The sequence below is a fragment of the Dromiciops gliroides genome, chromosome 6 (genome assembly GCF_019393635.1).
Source record: "Dromiciops gliroides isolate mDroGli1 chromosome 6, mDroGli1.pri, whole genome shotgun sequence".
In the NCBI taxonomy this organism is placed as follows: domain Eukaryota; kingdom Metazoa; phylum Chordata; class Mammalia; order Microbiotheria; family Microbiotheriidae; genus Dromiciops; species Dromiciops gliroides.
Window position 1 is genome coordinate 17,135,669 of NC_057866.1, and position 25,036 is coordinate 17,160,704.

Genomic DNA, 25,036 nt, shown 5'->3' on the forward strand with positions numbered 1-25,036 from the left:
CTTTAGGAATATCAATTTGATAGCTGAGTAGAAAATGGACTGGAATGGAAAGAGACTTGAGGCACAGAGACCAACCAGCAGGCTATAGAAATAATCCAAGAGACCTTCGCCAAGGGTGTTGGCAGTGCCAGAGGAGAGAAGGTAGCATGTGTCAGAGGAGTTTTGAAGGTAAAATCAACAGCATTTGGCAATTGATTGGATATGGGGAGATGAGAGACAGTGAAGAATTTGTATTTGTTTTTGTTTTTGTTTTGCAGGGCAATGGGGGTTAAGTGACTTGCCCAGGGTTCACAGCTAGTAAGTGTCAAGCGTCTGAGGCCGGATTTGAACTCAGGTCCTCCTGAATCCAGGGCCAGTGCTTTATCCACTGCGCGAGACAGTGAAGAATTAAAGATGACACCTAGATTTTGAACTTGAATGACTTGGAGGATGGTGGTACCCTTGATAGTAATAGGTAAATTAGGAAAAAGTGAGGTTTAGGGGAGGAAAGGTGATGAGTTCCATTTTGGATACATTGAGTTTAAGATGTTTATGAGACAGCCATTTTGAGACATCTAATGGACAACTGGAGATGAGACACTGGAGGTCAGGAGAGACGTTAGGGCTGGATATATAGATCTGAGAACTGTTGGCATAGAGATGATCATTGAATCCATGACAGCTGATGAGATCACCAAGAGAAATAGTGGAGAGGGAGAAGGGCAAAAATGCCTTTTGTGAATGAATGTACAAGTCTCAGGGCTAGTTGGGGACAAGAGCCACTCATGCTCCCCACCAAAATGAAGAAGCTATAAACAATGTCCTGGAGCCTATTTCGGGAAAAGAATGAAGCATTATGGTAGAGTGGGAAGACCTGGGATCTAAGCCTGGCTTGCTTTGACCTAGCTGTGTGGCCTTGGACAAGTCACCTGTCCTTTTCCCTGAGCCCCAGGGTCCTCCTAGGTAGGGTCAACTTTGACTTCCAAGGTTCCGCCCACCTGTTAAATCTTATGACAATCAGGTAGGCCTTGGGCCTCAGAGCAATATTCAGAATGCCATCTGGGAACCATAAAAGGGTAGGGTCACTTGCCTGAAGAATGGACGAAAGCCTCAATTGCCACAACTAATACTCCCTAGTTGAAGAGAGACTGTGTGTGCCAGGGAGAAAGAGAGGTGGGGTTAACAGGGAGATCAGCAGCAGTAACTGTTCTTTCAATGTTAACAACCCCTGAGCTCTTCCATAACGCCCACTGGCATTTCCCAAGCTTTGGAAGTCAATGTCACTGCTGAACAAAACAAAACAAAAAACAAACCCCAGTGTGCTGGCATAAATAAGAGGCCCAGCTGCTTAACAAGGTCCCAGGTGCCTCTTCATCAAACTGTCCTCCCCAGAGCTCTGGGCTTCTTGGAGGACTCAGCCCGTCTTCCTGCTCTCTGCTACATCCTTTGAAAGCTCTCCACACCATTGCTGATGGATTTGACAGTGAGAAGGAATTCTCTAGCTCTAAGTTTCCAACTGCCCTAGCTCATTTAGGAAAGGACAGAGGATGCAAAGAAATTACTCAGGGCCAGTCTTCAGAGGCCAGGCAAGGATGATAACGTGAGCAGTGTGGGCAAGGCGGCTAGTAGAGCAAAATCTTCCCCTACTCTTTGTTCCATGGCCCTCAGAGAACCATATGCCACCCCAGGGGCAGCGGGACCTGGACTAGGATAGAAGGCACTTCCTTAGTGAAAGAACTCAGGCCATGTGGACCTCTTCCCTCTGAGATTCCCTTCTGATAAAACTGCTGGACACTTACAGTCAAGCCAGGGACCATGATCCCCTAAGTCCCTAACTTCATCAAGGAAAAGCTGGACCCCACCCTCCACAGGCCCCACTCCCTAAAAATGCAAACAAATGACCAACAGCAATTGAGCCAACCTCCCCCAATCCCTCTGGAAGCCCCTAAGCAGTCTAGAACCGCCTCCCCGCCCCAAGAGGATGGTATGTGATGGACCTACCCCCCCCCCCCTTAGGGCCTGGAACCTCTGAAGTCATGCCTGCCCCTGCAGGAATGGAAATGGAGTTATAAAGTCTGGGCAAGATGGGAATGGAACCTATAGCTTGGGTGCAGCATTTCCAGACACCTGTGCCAGAGCCTTCTATCCCTCATTCAAAACTTTTATTGGAGGAAGGGCCGGAGATTAGCTCCAGAGAAGTGAATGATGCACCATGGGATGCCTGGAAGCCTCCTGATATGAAGACCATGAAGTAGATATGCATTACCATTGGTAAAGCACGAAGCTGAAGAACTTTGATCATCACAGTAAGTGATTATGTCTGACTTAAAAGACAGACATACAGACAGATATGAATGATGAGAGACAGAGAGAGAGAGAGAGAGAGAGAGAGAGAGACAGAGAGAGAGAGAGAAAGAGGGGGGGAGGATTTAAGGAATTAGAGTAAGGAAGGGGGAAAGGGAACATGCATTTTTAAAAACACCTACTATGTGCTGAGCACTGGATTAGATGCTTTACAAATGTTATCTCATTCGATCCACATAACCCTGGGAGATAAGTGCTATTATTTATTATCCCCATGTACAGTTGAGCAAACTGAGGCAGACAGAAGTTAAGTGACTTGCCCAGGGATACAAGGCTAGTCGATCTCTGAGGTTGCATTTGAACTCAGGTCTTCCTCACTCTAGGTCCAACTCTCTATCCTTCTTGAAAACACAAGGGAAACACTGCCAAGGATTTTGTCTGAGAACCTACTGGGTCCAAGAGTGAATTAAAGGAACCCCCCTCCACTACAGCAGTTATTCCTACTAACACATGTTTGCATATTCCCTAGCATACAGTCAGCATCCAAAATATGTTTGGTGATTGTGATGATGAAAGCAGAGTAGGCCTTGGAGCATGGACTAGTAGAAGGAGAACTGGATTCGGAGATAGAAGAGCTGGGTTCGAATCCCAGCTTACTTTCCTTGTGACCTTGGACGGTCACTTCCTCTTCCTGAAGACACAAATTCCCTTTCTGTCTAATGAAGATGTTGGATGAAATGGTCTTTAAGGTCCTTCAGTGGAAAGAATGCTGGATTTGGAGTGAGAGCACCTGGGTTAGAATTTACACTCTCTCACTTCCACATGTATGAGCCTGGGCAGTCACTTAACCACCCCAGGCCTCGGTTTCCTCCTCTTCTATCCCTACATGTCTAATCCTTTAGGCAGGAACTTAACATGTATCATGCTGTTCCTTCCACCCAAAGTGCCTGACACATCCCCCACACCTCCCTGTCCACACCAGGACTGGAGAGGTGACTGTCTAGTGCTATTCTGCCCAGGTTAGACCAGACCTGCAATATACTGTGCTCTGTTCTGGTGCCATACTTAGGAAGGACGTTGACAAATTGGTTGGACTAGGTCTGAGGTCCTTTTCCAATTCAAATACTGAGCTTCTCTGAGGCTATTTTTTAATTTAGTATCAATCAACCTGGGAAGATGGGAGACACACACACACACACACACACACACACACACACACACCCCTAGCTTTGTAACATGTTTAAAGTAACCAAAGTATGCATGTGTATATATATATATATATATATATTTTTAAAGCAGGATGCAATAAAAAGAGAGTGCAGCCGGGCAGGGTTAAACAAAGAAAGCTTCCTGTAGGAGACCCGAGAATCATTTTGAAGGCTAGGTGGGTGATCCCTGGTGGTATCTCACAGTCTGAGGATTTCAGAAATTTTCAGTTAAATTCCACAAGCATTTAAGTGCCTCCTCCTTGTGAGGCCCTGCGCTAAACATGGTAGATTCAAAGACAAATAGGGAATGATCACTACTCTCCAAAGGCTCTTCTCCTGCTCTGGAGAAGCAGGTACACAAGTACAAATAGTACAAAGTGATTTTATGAGAGGGAGAGTCCTAACAACTGGGGGGCAGGGAGGAGGAGAGGGTGGAGAAAGGGTTTGTGGAGAAAATGGCACCTGAGGTGTACCTCACAGGAGCCTAGGGATTCCAAGAGGGAGAGATGAAGAGGGAGAGAGTTTTAGATGTGGGTGACCACATGTGAAGAGAACCATAAAGACAAAAAATGTGAAGTCATTGATAAGAATAACCAGCAAGTCAATTTAACTGAAATAAAGAATGTGTAAAGGGAAGTAATAAGAAACAAGTCTGGGAAGGTTGGTGGAAACCAGACCAGAGAAAGCTATAAATGGCAAGCTGAGGATTTTGTATTTAATCCTAAAGGTTTTTGTTCTTCAGTCGTTTTAGTCACATCCAACTCTTCATGACCCTTTTTGGGATTTGCTTGGCAAAATACTGGACTGGTTTGGTCTTTCCTTCCCCTAGCTTATTTTACAGATGAAGAACTGAGGCAAGGGGAGTCAAGTGACTTGCCCAGGGATACATAGGACACATAGCAAGTGTCTACAGCCAGATTTGAACTCAGGAAGATGAGGTCTTCCTAGCAAGCTGCCCATATCCTAGAAGTAAGAGATGATGTTTGAGTATTGGAGGCAACGTGGTCAGATCTATTCTTTAGGAAGATCAGATTGGCAGTTGAAAAGGTAGCAAGCAATTGATTTTTCAAGGATTATAGTACCAAAAAAAAAAAAAAGAGGATAGAGATGTAAATATAGATTTCAGTCATTTGTATTTAGATAATAATTGATGATGGAAGCTAATAAAAATCACCAAGTGAGAGAGTATATAAATAGGGAAAGGAGGGCTCGGGACAGAGATTCTGAGGATGCCTACATTCAGTAGGTCAGAAAAGGATGATGATCAAGAAAAAATGGTCAGACTGTGAGGAGAACTGAGAAAAGACTGTGAGGAGATATATAGGAGGAAGGGTACCCAACAATGGCAAAAAACTGCAGAGAGGTCAAGGTGAGTGAGAACTGAAGAAAGTTCATTGGGTTTAGTCATGTGGGGATATTGGTAACCTTGGACAGAGCAGCTTTATTTGAATGGGGTGGGATGGTTGGGAGCCAGATTGCAAGGGGTTGAAGAGTAGGAGGTGAGGAAATAGAAATGAGTTTAGACCCTTTTGAAGAGTTCAGCTGTGAAAGAGAAAAGATATTTAGGATGATAGCTGGAGCAGATGGCAGCACCAAGTGAAGGATTTTTACGGATGGGAGACTTGGGCATATTTGTAGGCAGCAAGGAAGGAGCCAGTGGAAGAGATTAGAGACAAAATAAATAGAGGGAATGATTAAAGGGATAAGTTCTTTAAAGAGACAAGAGGGAATGGGAGCAAGAACACAAATAGAGGAGTTAGCCTCTGCTACCAGAAGGGCCATTTCTTTCTCAGACAAGAGAGAAGAAAGAGAAAATAGGGCCCAATAAAGAGCAGGGATTCTAAATGTTTTTTTGTTTTATGGAACCCTTTGGCAGTCTGGTGAAGCCTGTAGACCCCTTCTCATAAGTTTTGTTTTGTTTGTTTGTTTGTTTGTTTTTAGTGAGGCAATTGGGGTTAAGTGACTTGCCCAGGGTCACACAGCTAGTAAGTGTTAAGTGTCTGAGGCCGGATTTGAACTCAGGTACTCTTGACTTCAAGGCCGGTGCTTTATCCACTGCGCCACCTAGCTGCCCCCTCATAATAGTTTTTAAATACATGAAATAAAATAAATAAGATTATGAAGGAAAGAAATTATATTGAAATACATTTATCAAAATGTTGGGTTTTTTAAGTTCAAGGACTCATAACGTAGAGAATTTTTGAAGTAAGAAATAAAGCAGGAGGCAAACTTCACACAAAGGATAGTCCCTATTTTATCAATAAAGTAGGAGTCAAGGTCCTTTCCTAAAAGGGAGAGGGCAGAGATAAAGACAATACAGGAGGGTTAAGGAGGATAGAGAAGATTTAGAAAAGCAGCTGTGGGGAATGAAATAGTCAATTAGAGAAAAATGAAGTACTGAAGATCCAGTTGAGATTAGATCACATAAATTTGTAACAGACAAAGTAAGCGCAAATGTGTGATTTCCTCCAGGGACATGCAGCGATGTATAGCAGCAGAAGAGGCAGATGGTGGGGGTAAGATAGGATTGAGGTTTGGCAAGGCATGAACAGTATGGGAGGATGCTATAGCAATGATAGCAAGAACAGAATAGAATAGGGGGACAAGGGATTAAAGGGTAGAAGAATGAATGAATATTTATATTATTAAGCCCTTAATATATATAGCAAATACTGCACTAAGTGCCAGGGATACAAACATGTAAGACAGTTCCTGCCCTCAAAGAGCTTACTTTTCTAATGGGGGAGACAGCACATCTTAGGTGAGGGGTGGCCAGGCAAGGGAGTTAACAGTCTAGGAACTGAAAAAAGATGGCTTGAAACAAAAGGGCAGTCCACTGGCATGACCTTTCCAGAGACATTGGTAGCGTGGATTTGATTACAATATTTAGAGCAAAAAGTAGAAAGTGAGATGGAAGGGGGGCAAGGGTCTGGTTAGAAGGATGGAGCAGCAGCATCAGGGGCTGAAGAGAAAATAGTGCATAGCTGAACAAGTTAACAAGAGGATTAGGAATGGAAAGGAGGGAAAGGAAAGCCAGATGGAGTGATGATCCAAGAAAGCACTAAGGTACAAAGGCACTGTAGATCATGGTGCAAATAAAAAATAAAGGAACAGGGGAGAATGGAAGGATAGGAGGTTATGGTCAAATTTCAGGGCTTTTGTGCACAGAGACAGTGCATTTGTGATGGTGAAATCAAGGTATGACCATCCCTGTCTGTCAGTGAGATGGAGTGGAGGTAAAGGTCATGGGAGCTGAGGAGGCTGATAAATGGAAACCAAGGGTATTTGAAAGGGCATCAACATATATACTCAAGTTCCCAAGTAAGAGGACTAAGGGTTGGGGGTGGGATGGAAAGGAAAACCTTGAGGCAGACACTAAACTCCTTGAGAAAGGAGGGGGACCCGGACAGGATGCTAGAAATGGCTGGAGCAGACTGCAAAGGAGAGATTGCTTAGCAACGGTTGTTGAAGGAAGATCTGGAAGTATAAGCGAAGAGCAAGGAATATTCTTACTTTTCCTCCTGGACAGTGGGTTACAAAGTATGCAAAAAGTAGTACCACAGAGAAGTAGCCCCTGAAGGAGGATGGAGAGGCAGAGTCTTGTGGTGGGGAGAGAAAGAAGATGAAAGAAGCACGAATCGAATATACCTAATACAAAGATAATTGTGAGAAAACAGAGCTCCTAGATGGCAAACTAACCTCAATTAAATACTAATCAAATAAATGGGAAATTGAAGTTGTAAGGGGGAAGCACAACCCTGGGATATAGAGAGAATCCAAAAGTTCTATCTTTGATCCTCATGACAAACGTGTGCTCAGTAGCACTTAAGATTGTGCGTGTTATTAAGGAAAATTGTTAGAAATATTGAGGGAGCAACCCAATAAGAGAAAAACTATAAAAATTTGGCTGTAAGGAGCAAGTCTTTTGTAGAACCTAACTACTCACATAAACTGCTTGCTGATGACAATAGGGTATCCAGACCAATAATTGGGTAGATAATGATATTTCTAATACTTAATTTTACTATTATTTTAAATAAAACTTAACCAAGCCCTAGCAGCAGCAGAAAGTCAAGGGTTGTTATATTAGCTAGCATTTGTAAAGGCTTTACGGGTTTGCAAATAAGCACATCATTATTTCATTTAGTCCTCAAAACAACTCTGCTGGCTAGGTACTATTATTACCCCTATTTTGCAAATGGGGAACCTGAGGCTGAAAGAGGCTAAATGACTCCGCCAGGGTCATCCAATAATTGCCTAAAGTGCGATTTTTTGAAGCAAGGTCTTCCTAACTCCAGGCTCGGCACTCTATCCACTGCCCCATGCAGCTGCCTCCCGAGTGTAATAGTCAACATTCCCCCATAATTATTTAATTTGTGAGCAGATGATCATTTTCTTTCACTTCCCTAGTAAGTGAAATTAGACCTTCCCAGGAAAGAAGGAAGGGAGAGGGAGAGGGAGAGGGAGAGGGAGAGGGAGAGGGAGAGGGAGAGGGAGAGGGAGAGGGAGAGGGAGAGGGAGAGGGAGAGGGAGAGGGAGAGGGAGAGGGAGAGGGAGAGGGAGAGGGAGAGGGAGAGGGAGAGGGAGAGGGAGAGGGAGAGGGAGAGGGAGAGGGAGAGGGAGAGGGAGAGGGAGAGGGAGAGGGAGAGGGAGAGGGAGAGGGAGAGGGAGAGGGAGAGGGAGAGGGAGAGGGAGAGGGAGAGGGAGAGAGGGAGAGGGAGAGGGAGAGGGAGAGGGAGAGGGAGAGGGAGAGGGAGAGGGAGAGGGAGAGGGAGAGGGAGAGGGAGAGAGAGAGAGAGAGAGAGAGAGAGAGAGAGAGAGAGAGAGAGAGAGAGAGAGAGAGAGAGGGAGGGAGGGAGGGAGGGAGGAAGGAAGGGAGGAAGGGAGGGAGGAAGGGAGGGAGGAAGGGAGGGAGGAAGGGAGGAAGGGAGGAAGGAAGGAAGGAAGGAAGGAAGGAAGGAAGGAAGGAAGGGAGGAAGGAAGGGAGGGAGAGAGAGAGAGAGAGAGAGAGAGAGAAAGGAAGGAAGGAAGGAAGGAAGGAAGAAATTAGACCTTCCCTAGCAGTGGGGAGGACAAAGCGGCTAACTGCTCTAGCAAGTCCTCTTTTGACAATTCCCAGGATAGTGAAGAAGAAATAATTAACTCCACCTCAAAGATCCACCTGAGGTAGTGAAGCCTCACCCCAGATGACAACATCAGGGTTTGAACTTGAGTATCCCCCTCCCCAGCCAGGGCTCCATCCACCAAATGAAGCATCTTTGGATGTCTGAGCTCCATCTCTTTTAGGGTCCTATGAATGGTAGCTAGGTGGTTCAGTGGATAAAGCACACGCCCTGTAGTCAGGAGGACCTGAGTTTAAATCAGCCTCAGACATTTGACACTTACTAGCTGTGTGACCCTGGGCAAGTCACTTAACTCCCACTGCCCCCCCCCAACCCCAAACAATTTATTGAAGAAACTAGAGATGTTTAGTTTGGAAAGCTAAGTCTCTTCAAGTACCTCTAAGAGAGCTTAGACTTCTGCTTGACCCCAAAGGACAGATATGGCAATGGAAACAGTAGGTGGAAGTAGCAAAGGACAGATTGTGATTCAGTATAAGAAAAAAACTTCACAATAGTAAGAGCTGCCTCAAAATGAAATGGACTGGGGCAGCTAGGTGTTGCAGTGGATAGAGCACCTGCCCTGGATTCAGAAGGACCTGAGTTCAGATCCAGCCTCAGACACTTGACACTTATTAATTGTGTAACCCTGGGCAAGTCACTTAACCCTCATTGCCCTGCAAAAAAAAAAAAAAAAATGAAATGGACTACCTTAGGAGATATGTGTGTTGTCTCCCCCTGTTAGAAGGCATGCCCTTTGAGGACAGAGGCTGTCTTCCCTTTTGGATTTGTATCCCCAGTGTTTAGCAGATAATATGGACTTCATAAATGGTTTTTCATTCACTCATTTCCTTTAGAATCTCTACTTGTGGGGGCAGCTAGGTGGCGCAGTGGATAAAGCACCGGCCCTGGATTCAGGAGTACCTGAGTTCAAATCCAGCCTCAGACACTTGACACTTACTAGCTGTGTGATGCTGGACAAGTCACTTAACCCCCATTGCCCCACCTAAAAAAAAAAAAAAGAATCTCTACTTGGTAGGATGTTACATAACCTGCTAAAGACTGTAGAATTTGATCCTGAGGGAAGGGGTGGAGAGAGATCCAGATGAAAATGTCCAGCAAACTGCTGGAGATGTGAGACCAGAGTCAGAAAGTGAGACAAAGAAGAGGCTGAAGCTAAGACAGAGTTGGACACAGATCACGCCGGCCTGACCTTATTCCATGTTTACAGGGCTACTAGGCTGGTCATTTAGAGAAACGCTTTGGGTACAGTTTACCCAGGTTTTAGCAAAGCATGTGACAAAGTCTGTCATGCTACTCTTGTGGAAAGGATGGAGAGATGCGGTCTAGACCAGGGCTTCTTAAACTTTTTCCACTCACGACCCCTTTTCGCCAAGAGACTTTTACATGACCCTGGGTATAGAGATATATAAAATATGTATACATAACCTTTTGTGTGTGTGTGTGAGGCAATTGGGGTTAAGTGACTTGCCCAGGGTCACACAGTTAGTAAGTGTCAAGTGTCTGAGGCCGGATTTGAACTCAGGTCCTCCTGACTCCAGGGCCGGTGCTCTATCCACTGCACCACCTAGCTGCCCCTTATACATAACCTTTTACTGTTGCCACCCACATTCAGTTACGTGAGCCCACGTGGGGTCATGGCCCATAGGTAAAGAATCTAGGGGCTGGACAATAGTAGAGTTAGGTGGAATTGGAGCTGTTTGAATGGCCAGACTCAGAGAGCAGTTGTCATTAATGGGTGAATGTCAGCTTAGAAGAAGGTCTCCAGGGATGCAGCAAAGAGCTGTGCAGAGTGCCACACGGGTTAACATTTTCACCAATAATTTGACTAAGGGCACAGATTCCATGTCAATGACACAAGGCTGAGCTTTCCTTCGGATGTCCCAAAGCATCTTGATGAATTAGGAGGCTGGAACATCTGCTGAACACACAGGCATTCGAGGAGGGGAAGGAGTGTGTGGTTGGCTGAGGAGAGAACAAAGAGTTTGCAAGTTACCATGGGGATGAGATAAGGAATCAATAAAGACAGAGCAGCAGGCTTGTCGAGCTGCACTGAGGGTCAAGCTGAGATGACGCACCTCGGATGATTTCCTGTTTTACTCTAGCACTCCTCATCAGCCCTGGAACAGGAATAGAGAATTTGAATTGGGGGGGAGGAATGAAGAAGGGTTCTCTCAGGAATGAGGAATTAGAAGTTAGGAACTACAAGAGCACAGGTGATCAAGGGAATCCATAAACCAGGAATTGTTAAAGCTCAGAGTGGAGACAGAGGTCAAGGTGGGCTGATATGGTCAGGGGAGGCTTCCTAAACGCCAAAAATCTGGAACTGGATATAGAGGAAGTGAAGCACTGGAGTAAATGGAAAAGAGAGGGGACATGCCAGGCAATGCGACCCACGTAAGCAGCCAAAAATGAGCATAGTGGGTTTGGGGGAAAATTGGGACAAGGTCTTCCAGATGATGAAACCATTCCTCCAAACCTGTCACCCTCTCTGAATTCTCCTTTCTAGTCCCCACTACCAGGGAGCCTCTGAGGCCCTTGACAGTGGGGATAATTTCTTTCTTTCTTTCTTTCTTTTTTTTTTTGGTGAAGCAATTGGGGTTAAGTGACTTGCCCAGGGTCACACAGCTAGTAAGTCAGGTACTCCTGAATCCAGGGCCGGTGCTCTATCCACTGCGCCACCTGCTGCCCCTGGGGATAATTTCTGATGGGATTTATAGAAGAACTGTCAGGGTGCAAAAGCCAGAAAACCTCTGGGCGTTTGCTGCCTCTGTGACTTTGGACAAGTCACAACACCCTGGCTCCAGTTTCCCCCATCTGTAAAATGGGATTGGACTCCATGACCTTTGAGGTCCCTCTCTTCTCTAGATCTATGATCCAGTGATCCAGTGATCCCATGATCCAGAGTCTCTTGCTGGATGCTGGAGACGCAGAGGAGCCACTGACTCATGTAGGAAATCCTTACCTTGGCTGTGATCTCAGCAATCTGCTGGAGAGAATTCAGGACTAGGTGGGCAGGGCCCACCCTCAATGTCCCTTTTCTCCCTGTTCTTGGTCAAGGACCAGGCTTTGGGTGGAGCACGGAAAGTACTGAGAAATCACTGAGAGATAGAACAGACCCGAGTCACCCTTCCAGTAGAAAGAAGACTCACTCTGGAGTGGGAAGGCCCAGATTTGAATCCTGCCTTTGGTCTGACCTTGGGGGTGTCACAGCCTCTCTGGGCCTCTTATTTTCTTATCTGTAAAGTGAGGGGATCGGACAAAAAGGTCTCCGAAGTCCTGTCCATCTCTCAATCTATGATCCTGTGATTAAGTGGAGGATGTCTCCAGCTTGGCCCCTCCCAGTTCCTTTCTTCCTAGGCCCATGAAGTATCACTTTCCTAGGAGAAGACTCAGAACCAGCCACAGGCAAAACTGCAAAGTAGTCCAAGCATATCCCGCTACTTTTCCAATCTCCCTTTCTGTGCCCCTTCCTTTTAATCCCCAGGCTCTAAGTAGCCGTCCCTGTGCATTCAATTTTTCAAAGATCCGTGCTTTCACTGATATGGATAACATACATCATAACCCTTAAGTTCTAAAACATGGGAGAGGGTCTTCAAGAGGCACTATGATGAATACGTTCCCCATTGCACAACCAATCTGGTCATTAGGCCTTTGTAATATAGCAAGGTTGGTTCTCAGACAACAGACCTAAGACCAGCTCATGCTTGAAGCCTTTTTCATTTTAGTAGGTTCCACCAGAACTTCTGCTCCACGGACCAAGCCTATGAGAGGTAAGAGTCACCTCCATGGTTTCTTCAGTGGAAGACCTCTGGACCCTGATGGGATCCCCCATTCCTGGCCACATCACAAGCCAGATCTACCCTCCCTGAAGGTGGAAGGTGTCCCATACACCCCAAATCCTTATGGTCATTCTGACTCCAAGGCTGGTTTTTTTTTATACTCCGCTGCCATCACCACCACCACTATCCTTACCATCAACAACTGTATCAACATTTAGAGTATCCTTTAAGGTCTGTCAATCATTGACATGCATTATCTCCTTTTAATCTCCCCAGTTCTGTAAGACAGATTCTACGGGCATCACGATTTCCAACCTTAAGATGAAAAGATGAGGCTCAATGGATCTGCCCAAGATCACATGATTATCATGTCTCAGAGGCAAGATTTTAACCCAGGCTGCTTCTGACTGCGGGCCAGTGCTCTCTCTACTATAATGCCTCTCTGCAAAGCAGAAGCTGTATCGAAACGATTCATTGATTAATCGGTTGTCAATGATCATTCTGCAGATGACTCCTGGAGAGATAGCTCTTGCCAGTGGCAACTTTACCCCAGTAACTCAGTTCATCTTGTTGGGCTTCTCTGAGTACGCAGACCTGCAGACGCTGTTTTTCTTCATCTTTCTGTTGATCTACACCATGACGGTGCTGGGCAACACAGGCATGATGGCCCTGATCTACACGGACCCCCGTCTTCATAGTCCCATGTACTTCTTCCTCAGCATCCTCTCTCTCCTTGACATTTGCTACTCCTCTGTGGTTACACCCAAACTCCTGGTTAACTTTTTAGCCACTGACAAATCCATCTCGTTCACTGGTTGTGTGGTTCAGCTGACCTTCTTTGTGATACATGTGACAACCGAGAGCTTCCTTCTGGCAGCCATGGCCTATGACCGCTTCATGGCCATCTGCCAGCCCCTCCATTATGCTTCTGTCATGACAAAGGCGACCTGCCTTCAGCTGGTAGCTGCCTCCTATGCGTTTGGTGGGGTCAATTCCATCATCCAGACTGGAAATGTTTTTGTCTTGCCCTTTTGTGGACCCAATGAAGTCACCCACTACTTCTGTGATATTCCGCCACTACTCCGCCTGGCATGTGCCGACACTGCCACAGCGGGCAACATCCTCTATGTTTTCTCTGCCTTGGTTACCCTTCTGCCTGCCGCAGTCATTCTCATCTCCTATGGCCTGGTCCTGGCAGCCATTGGGCGCATGCGCTCAGCTGCTGGAAGGGAAAAGGCCCTCTCTACCTGCGCTTCCCATTTTCTGGCCATTGCCATTTTCTATGGCACCGTGGTCTTCACATACGTCCAGCCCCATGGAAGTGACAGTGGCACCGATGGCCAGATAGTCTCAGTTTTCTACACTATCATCATCCCCATGCTTAACCCTTTCATTTATAGCCTCCGCAATAAGGAGGTAAAGGATGCACTGCGTAGGAGGCTCCAGACTAATGTCTTCCCCCACTAAGGCTTGTTGGCTTGTGGAAGGAACAGGGGAAGTCTGGTACCTTCCAAGGCCCATCATTGATTCATCCTTGTGCTCAAACACAAGTAATGGGGTGGATGGTAGAGGAGGGTACAAATGGGCAAGGACATTAGATGGAAACTCTCAGAAGAAACTGTAAAGAATAAAGAGTGATTGGGGGCAGCTAGGTGGTGCAGTGGGTAGAGCACACACCCTGTAGTCAGGAGGACCTGAGTTCAAATCTGGCCTCAGACACTTGACACTTACTAGCTGTATGACCCTGGGCAAGTCACTCAACCCCCATTACCCCACCAAAAAAAAAAAAAACAGGAAAAAAGAGTAAAGAGTGATTACTGAGATGCCAACTGAGGACAGACTGGACAAATGCCCTTTTCTCCTTTCAACCCTCCTATACTTATTTCTGCCCAGGGGAGAGAATTCCACCTAATGGAATGAATGGTAGAAGAGGGTATAGATGAAAAAGGATATTGGGTGGAAATTCTACCTGCTCAGAAGGAACAGTGAACTGTGATTACTGAGATGCCAACTGAGGACAGACTGGACAAATGCCCCACTTCTCTCCTTTCAACCTTCCAGACCCATCTGTGACCGGGATAGAAGAAGATCATTGTCTTTCAGTAGAATTGATTTCTTTTATAATCCAATATGTTTGATACTGTACATTTTAAAAATATTATTCTGAGAAAGAGTCCAAAGGTGTTTATGATACAAAAATATCAAGCACCCTTGTCCTGGATCTTAGTACGTCTAATATATACTATATAGATACAATAAATTCTTGTTGAATGAATGGAAGCTATTCAGGCTCACAAGGCACCAGCTGTGGGTGGTAGCAAAAAGTAGGGATGGAGGACTTCTCTCACCCTGACTGGGAAATCAGGTAGGATCATAGATTTGAAGTTGGAAAGAACCATAGACATAATATAGTCTAACCTTTTTATTTTACAGATATACGAATTGCGACCTGGAGTGAAGTGGCAAAGGTAGGAAGTAGGAGAGCTCAGACTGAGATCCAAGTCCTGGGTCTCGACATTTCTGTGTTTCCTGTATTTTTTGGCCTGCTTTGCTTGAATTGCTTTAAATTTCAATGATTATGAAGCTTCAAATGAAGTTTCAGTTGGAGAAAGTCAAAAACAAACAAATTACTCCATGCTAGGGCTAGAGGATATCACAGTCTTGAGCTGCCCTTCCTGGCTCAAGGACAGAGAGGGAGTAGAGGCTTTTCTCTTTAAAAGGCCTTTCCTGATTTTTTTTTTTTTGGTGAGGCAATTGGGGTTAAGTGACTTGCCCAGGGTCACACAGCTAGTAAGTGTCAAGTGTCTGAGGCCAGATTTGAACTCAGGTCTTCCTGACTCCAGAGCCGGTGCTCTATCCACTATACTACCTAGCTGCCCCCGATTAATTATAATGATGAAAAATGCCTCCCTCCTCCCCCTAGAGAGGTGGGTGACAATGAGTATAGAATACTGCATGTATTATTAGACACTCAGTGTTGATTGGTCTTGCTTGTCTGGTTTGCTTTGTTGTTGTTAAGTCATTTCAGTTACATCCAACTCTTCATGACCCCATTTGGGGTTTTCTTAACAAAGACATTGGAGTGGTTTGCTATTTCCTTCTTGAGTTCATTTTACAGATGTTAAGAAAATGAAGCAAGCTGTGTTAAGTGACTTACCCAGGGTCACACAGCTAGTAAATATCTGAAGCCAGATTTTAACTCTGGTCTTTCCTGACTCTGAGACAAGCTCTCTATCCACTATACTACTTTCAAGAAATAACTGTGGTATAAAAATAAATAGTATCAATACATCTTTAAAATTAAATAAAATAAAAGTGCTTCCTTATGGCTGGGCCAAGAGTGAGAAGGACACTTCCACGTACCTTCCAGTGCTTAGTACAAGTGCCTGGTATGTAATTGGCACTTAATAAATATTTGACTGACTGATATACCTGCCGAGTTGTAGTTTGAACTTTGGTGAAAAGCCAACTTAGTCAACCTAAGAAGGCTTAAGACACAAATGAAATCATACCATGTCCCTATTTTCCCTTCTCCTCTAACATTTTGTATACAGATTAAAATAAATCTTAAAACAGAAAATTCAGAGCAGAGGGACAGGCACTGAATTTAAAGACAGGAAAGCTAGGTGTGACTCTCACACCTGCTTTTTCCCACCTGTGATCTGACCTTCAGCCAATTAGCTGATTCCTCTGGATTTCAGTTTCCTCGTGTGTAGAGTAGGGGGTGAGAGGGAAAGCCCATTTGGAAGAAGGCAACCAGGAGGGTGAAGAGACAGGAGAGGCTGGAAAACCACTGGCTGGCAACATCATAGCTAGGATTCTTGGCTGAGGGAGTTAAGGAGGGCTGAACTTGGTAGGTGTAGCATGCATTGTACATAAATGAAGCCCCTCCTGCTTATATGACCTCATAGCCGGCAATTCAGTTATATATACATATATCTTTGAAGTGGGAAGTCTTTCACAGTTTAGAAATGTGAAAGGCAATGAAAAGATATTGTGTGTGTATGTATATGAGACAGAGAGACAGAGTGACAGAGACACAGAGACAGAGAAAGACAGAAAGAAATAGAGACAGAGAGAGACAGAGACAGAGAGGAGAGATAATGGGGAGAGAGCTGGCAGACTTCTTGGCATGTTGGCTATTTTTGCTGAAATGTTTTCCCCCCGTTATTTTACTCTCCCCTTTTTGTTTTTTATTACAATGTACAGCTTGGTGTGTAGGGAAGGGGTTAGGGAGAAATTTTAAAAAATAAAAGTGATGTCAAATAAAGGATAGCAATAAAAATTAAATTTTAAAAATAAATGACACCCCATCCTGCCTGTCTGCCTGTATGTCTGTGTCCAAGTTTATGACTCTGTAAATCCAGGGTGATCAGCTGCTCAGCATCAGTTAAGTCCTGTGCGTCCCAATCCCCTCCCATTGGGACACACCCAGAGAAGTAAGTCTCCAAAAGTCAAACACAATTCAACAAAAGCCAGGCAGCCCTTTCCTGCACTGGAATTGTGTTTGAGTGTTTTACAGTCATGGTGAGGAGTCACACTGACTCATCCATTCCACAGATCTGCAGGAAAAGTGACTTGGTATTCAGGTTAGAGGTGAGCTGCAGCTCACACTGAGACCAACAGGAGATTGACCTAGACATCCCAGACTCACAGCTCGCTGGCCCATCAAGGAGGCGGCCTAGAAAGGTACTCAGGTACCTTTCCCTGAGTGACAAAAGCTGAAAGAGGCGATCAGTGTGTTCGAAGCACCAATTCTCACTCCAAGGTCTGCTCTCATCAAAGGGCATTCCCTTGAACCAGAGCAGGATGTGACCCATGACCAAAAGCTTCCTTTATGATATTTTATGAATACTGCGTCAGCACTCGAGCTCACCTTGCTCCAAGAAGCAGCTAAATCACCTTTGACACTGTTGGGTAGTGGCTGCAATTCCTTCATGTTGGCATGTACGAGGAGAAAAGGGGATATCTTATAATTATAGTAAGAAGTGATCATAAGAGACATTTAATAGACAACTAGTCTGAGAGAGCAAGGAAATGCTGTGTTCAAAATCTTCCTCAAGGGGCAGCTAGGTGGCTTAGTAGATAAAGCACTGGCCCTGGATTCAGGAGGACCCGAGTTCAAATTCAGCCTCAGACACGTGACACTAGCTGTGTGACCTTGGGCAAGTCACTTAACCCTCATTGCCCCACCAAAAAAAAAATTTCTACTTCTGACACTGACTGACTGAGATCCTGGTTAAGTCAGTTATCCTCTCAGTGCCCTGGGCAGTTAATTCTTTAAGATTGTAAATTGCAGGGGTGGCTAGGTGGCATAGTGGATAGAGCACCAGCCCTGGAGTCAGGAGTACCTGAGTTCAAATCCAGCCTCAGACACTTGACACTTACTAGCTGTGTGACCCTGGGCAAGTCACTTAACCCCAATTGCCTCACTAAAAAAAAACAAAACAAATAAACACAAGATTGTAAATTGCAGAGAAGGCTAAAACTTGAATGACTAAAAAAGGAGTCTCTTCATCTGTGAGTCCCCAGTATCAATGAAAGCACAAGTCCAGCTTCTATCCCATCTCATAATCAGTAACTGCTCTTGGATTTATTTCAGCCTCAGGTCTTTTCCCAGTGAGTCAACCCTTAGCCCTGCAGGGGTTTGGAGAATTTAGGTAAATGGCTTCTAATGGAAGTAGAAAGGGAATGAAGGGAGAGGACCTAGGAAAGATACCACCCTGAATGAATGAAACTGTGTCTCTTTAGAAGCCTTCTTTCTTTCCCAACTAGGATGCCCTCTAAATGGTTGCCACAGAGTGGGATGATGTGAAAAGATACGACACATAAGATGCCTACATTCCGTCAGACTGAGTTTCACGTTCTCAGCTAGTTCTATGGGAAATAATAATAAATGCAGCTTCCAGAATCAGAGCTGGAAGAAAACTCTGCATTGGCATCCCTTCTGAAGTGTGCGCAAAGGTTTATAAAACACTTTACATACATTTTCTCATTTAAACCTATGAGGTTGGGTGCTATTATTATTATCTCCATTTTACAGATGAAGAAACTAAGGATCAGATTAAGTGACTTGTCCAGGATCATACAGCTAGGGAATGTCTGAAGCTGGATTTGAATCCAGGCACTTGTTTCTTCACTCCAAATCCAGTTCTCTGTCCACAATACCTCATTAGTTGACCCCACTAGAACGTAAGCTTCTTTCTTACAACACAGTAAGAACAAATCTACATGAAATGATACAGAGTGAAAGAAACAGAGATAATAGGGGGGGAAAAAACCAATAACTACAACAATGAAAATGAAAAGAACTCCAGAATCTTTTGTATCTCAACTGAAAAAAAATCATTGATTACTGTTTCAAAAATAGTTCCATCAGTTTTGAAAAAAAATGTCATTGCTAACAAAAAGCTCTACTGAAGTTCCTGAGAAGTTGGTCCCTGCCTATGCAGTTCCTCCTTTGCACTCCGACGTTTTGAAGAACAGAAAGAGTGGCGGAGAGGGTTGTTGGCAAAGGAAATGAATGCATTTAATGTAGCAAACATCACTATGAATGTTGAATAGCTTAAGAAGTATCACAAAAGGAAGGCAGCTGGGAATGGTGGAAACAATGCTAAGTTGGAAATAAAAAGAGCTGAGTTTGGATTCAGGCTCAGTCATATACTAACTATATTACTTGTATACCATTGACTAAGGCACCTCTCCTTTCCAGGAGTCAAACAGAGGAGTGCCTATTTCATCTTTGAAGCAATAGGTAACCCCTGAAGTTTATCCAGTAGGTGAGGGATATGGTCCCTCTTGGCAGCTGTATGGAAGAAGATGAATAGGAAGTTGAGACAAGAAAAGTTTCTGCAGTCTCAAGGGTTTGAGTGAACCACTGACTCATTAAAACACAAACTCTGTCCCAGGATGACTGCCTGAGCCTCAGTGGATTCCTGTGCCACCATCTTTGATTCCTTGCAGTATCTGTTGCATAAACAAATGGTTTGTTTCATTAAAATGCTGGGGTTTTTGTTTTTGTTTTGGTGAGGCAATTGGGGTTAAGTGACTTGCCCAGGGTCATGCAGCTAGTAAGTGTTAAGTGTCTGAGGCCGGATTTGAACTCAGGTACTCCTGAATGCACCATCTAGCTGCCCCTAAAATGCTGTTTTAAAAAAATTCTTTAGTAATACTTCAACTTCAGAATGAAGAATCATTGATTGCTCTAATGACAATTGGAAGCAGCCTAGTGAAAAAGGAAAAGGTCAACAAGTGCTCTGATGAGAAAAACACAGAATTTGGCAGTAAACCAACAACTGGGCAATTTCCAATTCTAACGTTCAACTGCTATTTTGTAAGTACCTGGATCCCTTTATCATCTTACCCACCCTGAGCAGGTGACCTGGTCACCTTTTTGAGTGTGAGCTTCTCAATGTTTCCTCGATATCTTTCCTCAATATTTCTCCATCTCCTTCCCACCTCCCCAGATGAAATGTAGCTGGTAGAACGTTGCCTATGTGCATTTAGAGCAGGGGCTGTTTCTTGTTTATTTTTGTATCCCAGGCCTAGCCTACTGCCTGGCACATGCCAGGCCCTTAATAAACACTGGTTGATTGATTGGAGGTCAGATTCAATGGGCCAAGATGGTACTACCTTGTTAGTGAACCATCATGGTACTCATCCTTCCTTTTTTTCAAGGAAAGATAAAATATAAAGGTGTAAAGTTGCCTATAGCACCAATGGTCATCACTTTTAAGGTGTTTTAATTGATTGTTCTCAGGGAATATACCTGGCTGGTGGTTAAAAATTTTTTAACTCAATTAAAATGTAAAAAATAATACAGAAGGGGGCAGCTAGGTGGCACAGTGGCTAAAGCACCAGCCCTGGCTTCAGGAGGACCCGAGTTCAAATCCAACCTCAGACACTTGACACTTACTAGCTGTGTGACCCTGGGCAAGTCACTTAACCCTCATTACCCATCAAAATAAACAAATGAAAGAATAAGGGACCGACAACCACTATTCTCTCTTACTTCCTACTCCAAAAAAACATATATATATGGAAGACCAGAAGGAATATGGATGCTAACAATCTTCATCCCCCCATGGGGATCTCCAATCTCTTCATACTTCGTTACCTTCCTCTCCTCCCTTCCCAATCAGTCAATAAGCATTTATTAAACCATTTATTAAGCCATCATTTGCCAGGTGTTAGGGCTACAAAAAAAAGAATAAAGCAATTCCAACTGTCAAGCTCCTATTCTATGGGGTGAGATGCATACATACAGAATCATGTAGCAGAAAAATGTAAGAAGGATCAATATAGAGTGGAATTAGCATGGGACGATGCTAGCAGTTGGGGGTACATTATGAGTCTCAGGAAAGGCTTTATGAAGAAGAGAGAGATCCTTTGAGGCAGAGGTGGATAGGGGGTGCACTCCAAGCGTGGGAGAAAACCAGAAAGGCATGGACAAATGAGATAAAGTGCTCTATGCAAGAAACAGAAGGAAGGCCATTTTTATTAGATTGTAGAGGACAGGAAAGGGAGTGTATAAGGAGTAAGGAAAGATAGGTTAAGAACAGGTTGTGAAGGTACTGAAAGCTAGAGGAGCTAATATTTAATCAGAGGCAATAAGGAACCACTAGAGTTTATGATGAGCAGGCAATTGATGTGGTCAGATCTTGACTTACGGAAAGGAGACACAATTAGGCCGACAGTCAGTCAGTCACCAAACATTAAGGGCCTACCATGTGGGCTTAGTGCTGGGAAACAAAGGGAGAGATGAGAAGGGAAGAAAATCCAGGCATGAGTGAAAGCCAGTGAAAATGCAGAGGGGGAAATGGAGGAGGACCTTGGGGCTCCTTGTTTTTCTATGTGTTTAAACCACCCCTCTCAGTCTCCTTTACCAGCTCCTCATTCATATCCAGTTGTCTAACTGTAGGTGTTCTCTAAGATTCTGTCCTGGCCTCCCGCTCTTTCTTTCCCTCAGATCCCACGGTTTTAATTGTCTCTTTGCAGGTGACTCAGGTTTATCTATCCAGTCCATGTCTCCCCAGAGCTTCAGTCTTTATCAACAACCACCCTTTGTTTATTTCAAACAGGATGACCCCCTGGGCAGCTCAAACATAATGTGGCCCCCGATATTTTTCCTCCAGCTTTCCCCTCCAAACCAAACCCTTTCCCCAAATCCCCCATTTGCATTGAGGGTGCCACCATTATCCCAGGTTCACAATCTAGTCAACCTTGAGTTCATTTTCCAAGGGACTAATAACTGGCTAACACCACCTGTTCCCATCTTTGTCTTGCATTTTCCATCCATTGCTTTTTTTGCTGTTGAATATCCCACTGCCTGATAAAAGAGACCATCATGCTAATTCTGTTTTGTGCTTGGCATTGGTAGAGACTGGAGGCTTGGGCAGCACGGGGGAAGGAGAGGTGTCCTGGACTTGGCAGGCGGTGATAGGATGGTAAAGCAATACAGAAGGGACGCGTTTTCTCAAAGGTACCAAACCTGGGGTCATCGTTTTCCTGCAGCAGCCAGTCTGAGGTGATAGAAGGAGTAATACAGAGAGAGTGATGAACAACCTGGAACAAGTTACATTGCTACACATTCAAGATATGAGTGAGCCAGAAGAGCAGAGAGGCTTGTGGGTGGGCGGGCGGTTGGTGTGCTCTCCCGGATTCCTCTATCTTACTCCTCTTATTTGTTGCTCTGTGTGGGGTTCCCTCGCTACATGCATTATATCGTATATACTTATACGTGGACATATTTCCTTCCCTGATAGACTGGAAGTTTGAGGAAAGGGCCTGTTCTGTTTGTCTTTCTATGCCCATTGCCTGGTACACTTCCTGATGCATAGTAGGCATTTAATTTCGTTTTGATTGGTTGAAGGAATTGGGGATGATTAGCCCAGAGAAAAGAAAACTCAGCATGAGGTGGAGGGGAGGGAGGAGTAGGGAGCATGGGTCATGAGAACCATCTTCAAGTGTCTGAAGGGCACTCGGAAAAATTGCAGAGCACAGAACTGAAAGCAACTAGTATGAGTTCCAAAGAGATGTATTTAGGTTTTGTTATAGAAAACTTCCTAACACAATTATCCGGAAATAGAATGGGCTGCTCATTGAGTTTTCAAGCCAAAGATAGATGGATGACAGTTTGGTAGTTGTTTTTGTTTTGTTTTTTGGTGGGGCAGTGAGGGTTAAGTGACTTGCCCAGGGTCACACAGCTAGTAAGTGTTAAGTGTCTGAGACCGGATTTGAACTCAGGTCCTCCTGAATCCAGGGTGGCTGCTTTATCCACTGTGTCACCTAGCCACCCCCGGATGACATTTTGGATTGGACTTGTGGCCCCTGAAGTCCCTTCCAACCCAGGTTCTGTGATTAGATTAGTTCCAAAGGGGATAAGGGGAAGAGTGGAAATCAGCACAAATTTTATGAAGGAGATGACACTAGAGTTGGATCTTGAAGAACAGATATATATTTATCTGTCGACACATACATATGCATTTATGTGTGTGTATACACACACACACACACACACACACACATATACATGGTGGGCCAAAAGTCACCAAGTCATGAAGGGGTTTCAGTATTTAATAACTCCTTTATTTTTTTTCTTTTTAATTTATAATACCATAGCATAATATACAGTATATAGAGGGAATATATATGTATATATACACACATGTGCATATGTGTATATATACACACGTGTACATATGTACACATGTGTATACATATATAGGAAGTAAAGAAAACTAATTTTCAAAAAGTTAACATCAGACCCCATCATGACTTTTGGCTCACCCTGTGTGTATACACACACACACATATACATACATACATACATATATATATATATTCAACATTTGAATATACATTCAAAAAATGGAGATGAATGGGCCATGTGCCTATTTGGGGTATTTTCAGGCACAGACAATAATGTGAGCAAAGGCAGAAAAGACCTGGATATGTGCTGAATGAGGTGCCAAGTATTCTAATGGGCCTCAAGTTTAGCATGTGAGATGCATTACTGAAATATACAGACAAGGTCAGTAAGAACCAGCCCATAGAGGAGAACAATCCTAGCTCTCCAGGTCCAACACTAAAAATTTTGAATTTTAGACTATTTAAATCAGAATAACCAAAAAGAGCAGAGAACGAAAATAAATATTTCCTTAAATAGGTTAATACATTTCAAACGGGTGAGACAGAAGGGAAGGAGAAAGGAAAAGTCAATGCAGAAATTTCAAATATGCCTCTGACAAGCCACAGAGTCTTAGAATGTGAGTTGGACAGGGTCAAAAGGCCATCAAATTCAAGCTATTCATACGAGAATATGTTCAACGACATACGAGACAAGGGACCATGTAGCCTTTGCTTGAAGACCTCAAGTGAGAGGAACCAACTATCTGCAGAGGTAGTCCATTCCACTTTTGAATGCTTCTGACCTTATGAAGTTTTTTCTTATATTAAGCTTAAATTTGCCTAACAACCACTCATTGAACTTAGCAAACCCTACGCAACTTCTCCCCACAAGTTTTTAGGGGACAGAAATATGCTTTACAAAAAACAACGTGAAAAGTAGAAGAGGGTGTCACCTTTGTCTACTGGTAACACGATAAATGCTGAAGATTGTATGAACGATGATGGGGATGAACTAAATCATCTCTAAGATCCCCTTCAGCTCTGCCATTCTGTTTCTATTCCAAGGCCATAGACTATCCCTTCAACTTTAGACAATTATCTTGGTCACAGGTTGACTACAGGAGACAAGAACGTGGATGACTCTTCCCAGGATAAAACTGGGAAAAACAATTGGATAATAATGTTATAGTTACAATTTAGCAAGAACATGACCTGAAAGATCATGGGACCAGTTCCATGAACTAAGAGAGATTCTCCTGTAGATGGGACCTGCCAAGCCCGCAGAATCTGACTTCCAGGCCTATCACACATTATACTTCTTCACAAACTAATTCTAGCCAAATTACTCTGTTTCTGTTCCTTGTACATGATTTTGATCCTCCATCTTTGTGCCTTTGTATAGTCTATTCTATTCCCCACACTTGCAATGCATATTCTTTCTTTCATCTGGTAGAATCCTTTATTGTTGTTGTTCAATCATTCTTCACTTATGTCCCTCTTTGTGACCTCATTTCAGGTTTACTTGGCAAAGGTACTGGAATGGTTTGCCATTTCCTTCTCTGGCTCATTCTACAGATGAGGAAACGGAGGTAAACAGGGTTCAGTGACTTGCACAGGGTCACAAAGCTAGTAAGAGTCTGAAGCTAGATTTGACCTCAGGAACATGAGTCTTCCTGACTCTAGACCTAGGGCTCTGTGTTGTTTCTCTTAAGGCGATCACACAATATAGATTTTAAACATCACAGTGCACTACAGTGTCCCTTAGCTACCCTGGTAGAGTCCCTAGCTTCCTTCAAATCCTACCTCATACACCACAAAAAAGCCTATAGTATAGCAATTCACCTCCCCCCAAATTACTTATAAATTTAATAAAAATATATGTGCATATCCATATGAATGTATGCATATAAGTATGTATAAATAAGTGAAAGAATGAATGAATAGGGGGCAGCTAGGTGGCGCAGTGGATAGAGCACCGGCCCTGGAGTCAGGAGGACCTGAGTTCAAATCCGGC

General features: G+C 44.1%; 1 protein-coding gene across 1 annotated transcript; it reads left to right on the forward strand.

The window, feature by feature from the left end:
- Positions 1-12,900: 12,900 nt before the first annotated feature.
- On the forward strand, positions 12,901-13,860 carry LOC122731844 (olfactory receptor 1052-like). The gene has a single exon (XM_043972108.1). The coding sequence runs from the start codon at positions 12,901-12,903 to the stop codon at positions 13,858-13,860; it is 960 nt and encodes a 319-aa protein (XP_043828043.1).
- The last annotated feature ends 11,176 nt before the right edge of the window (positions 13,861-25,036 follow it).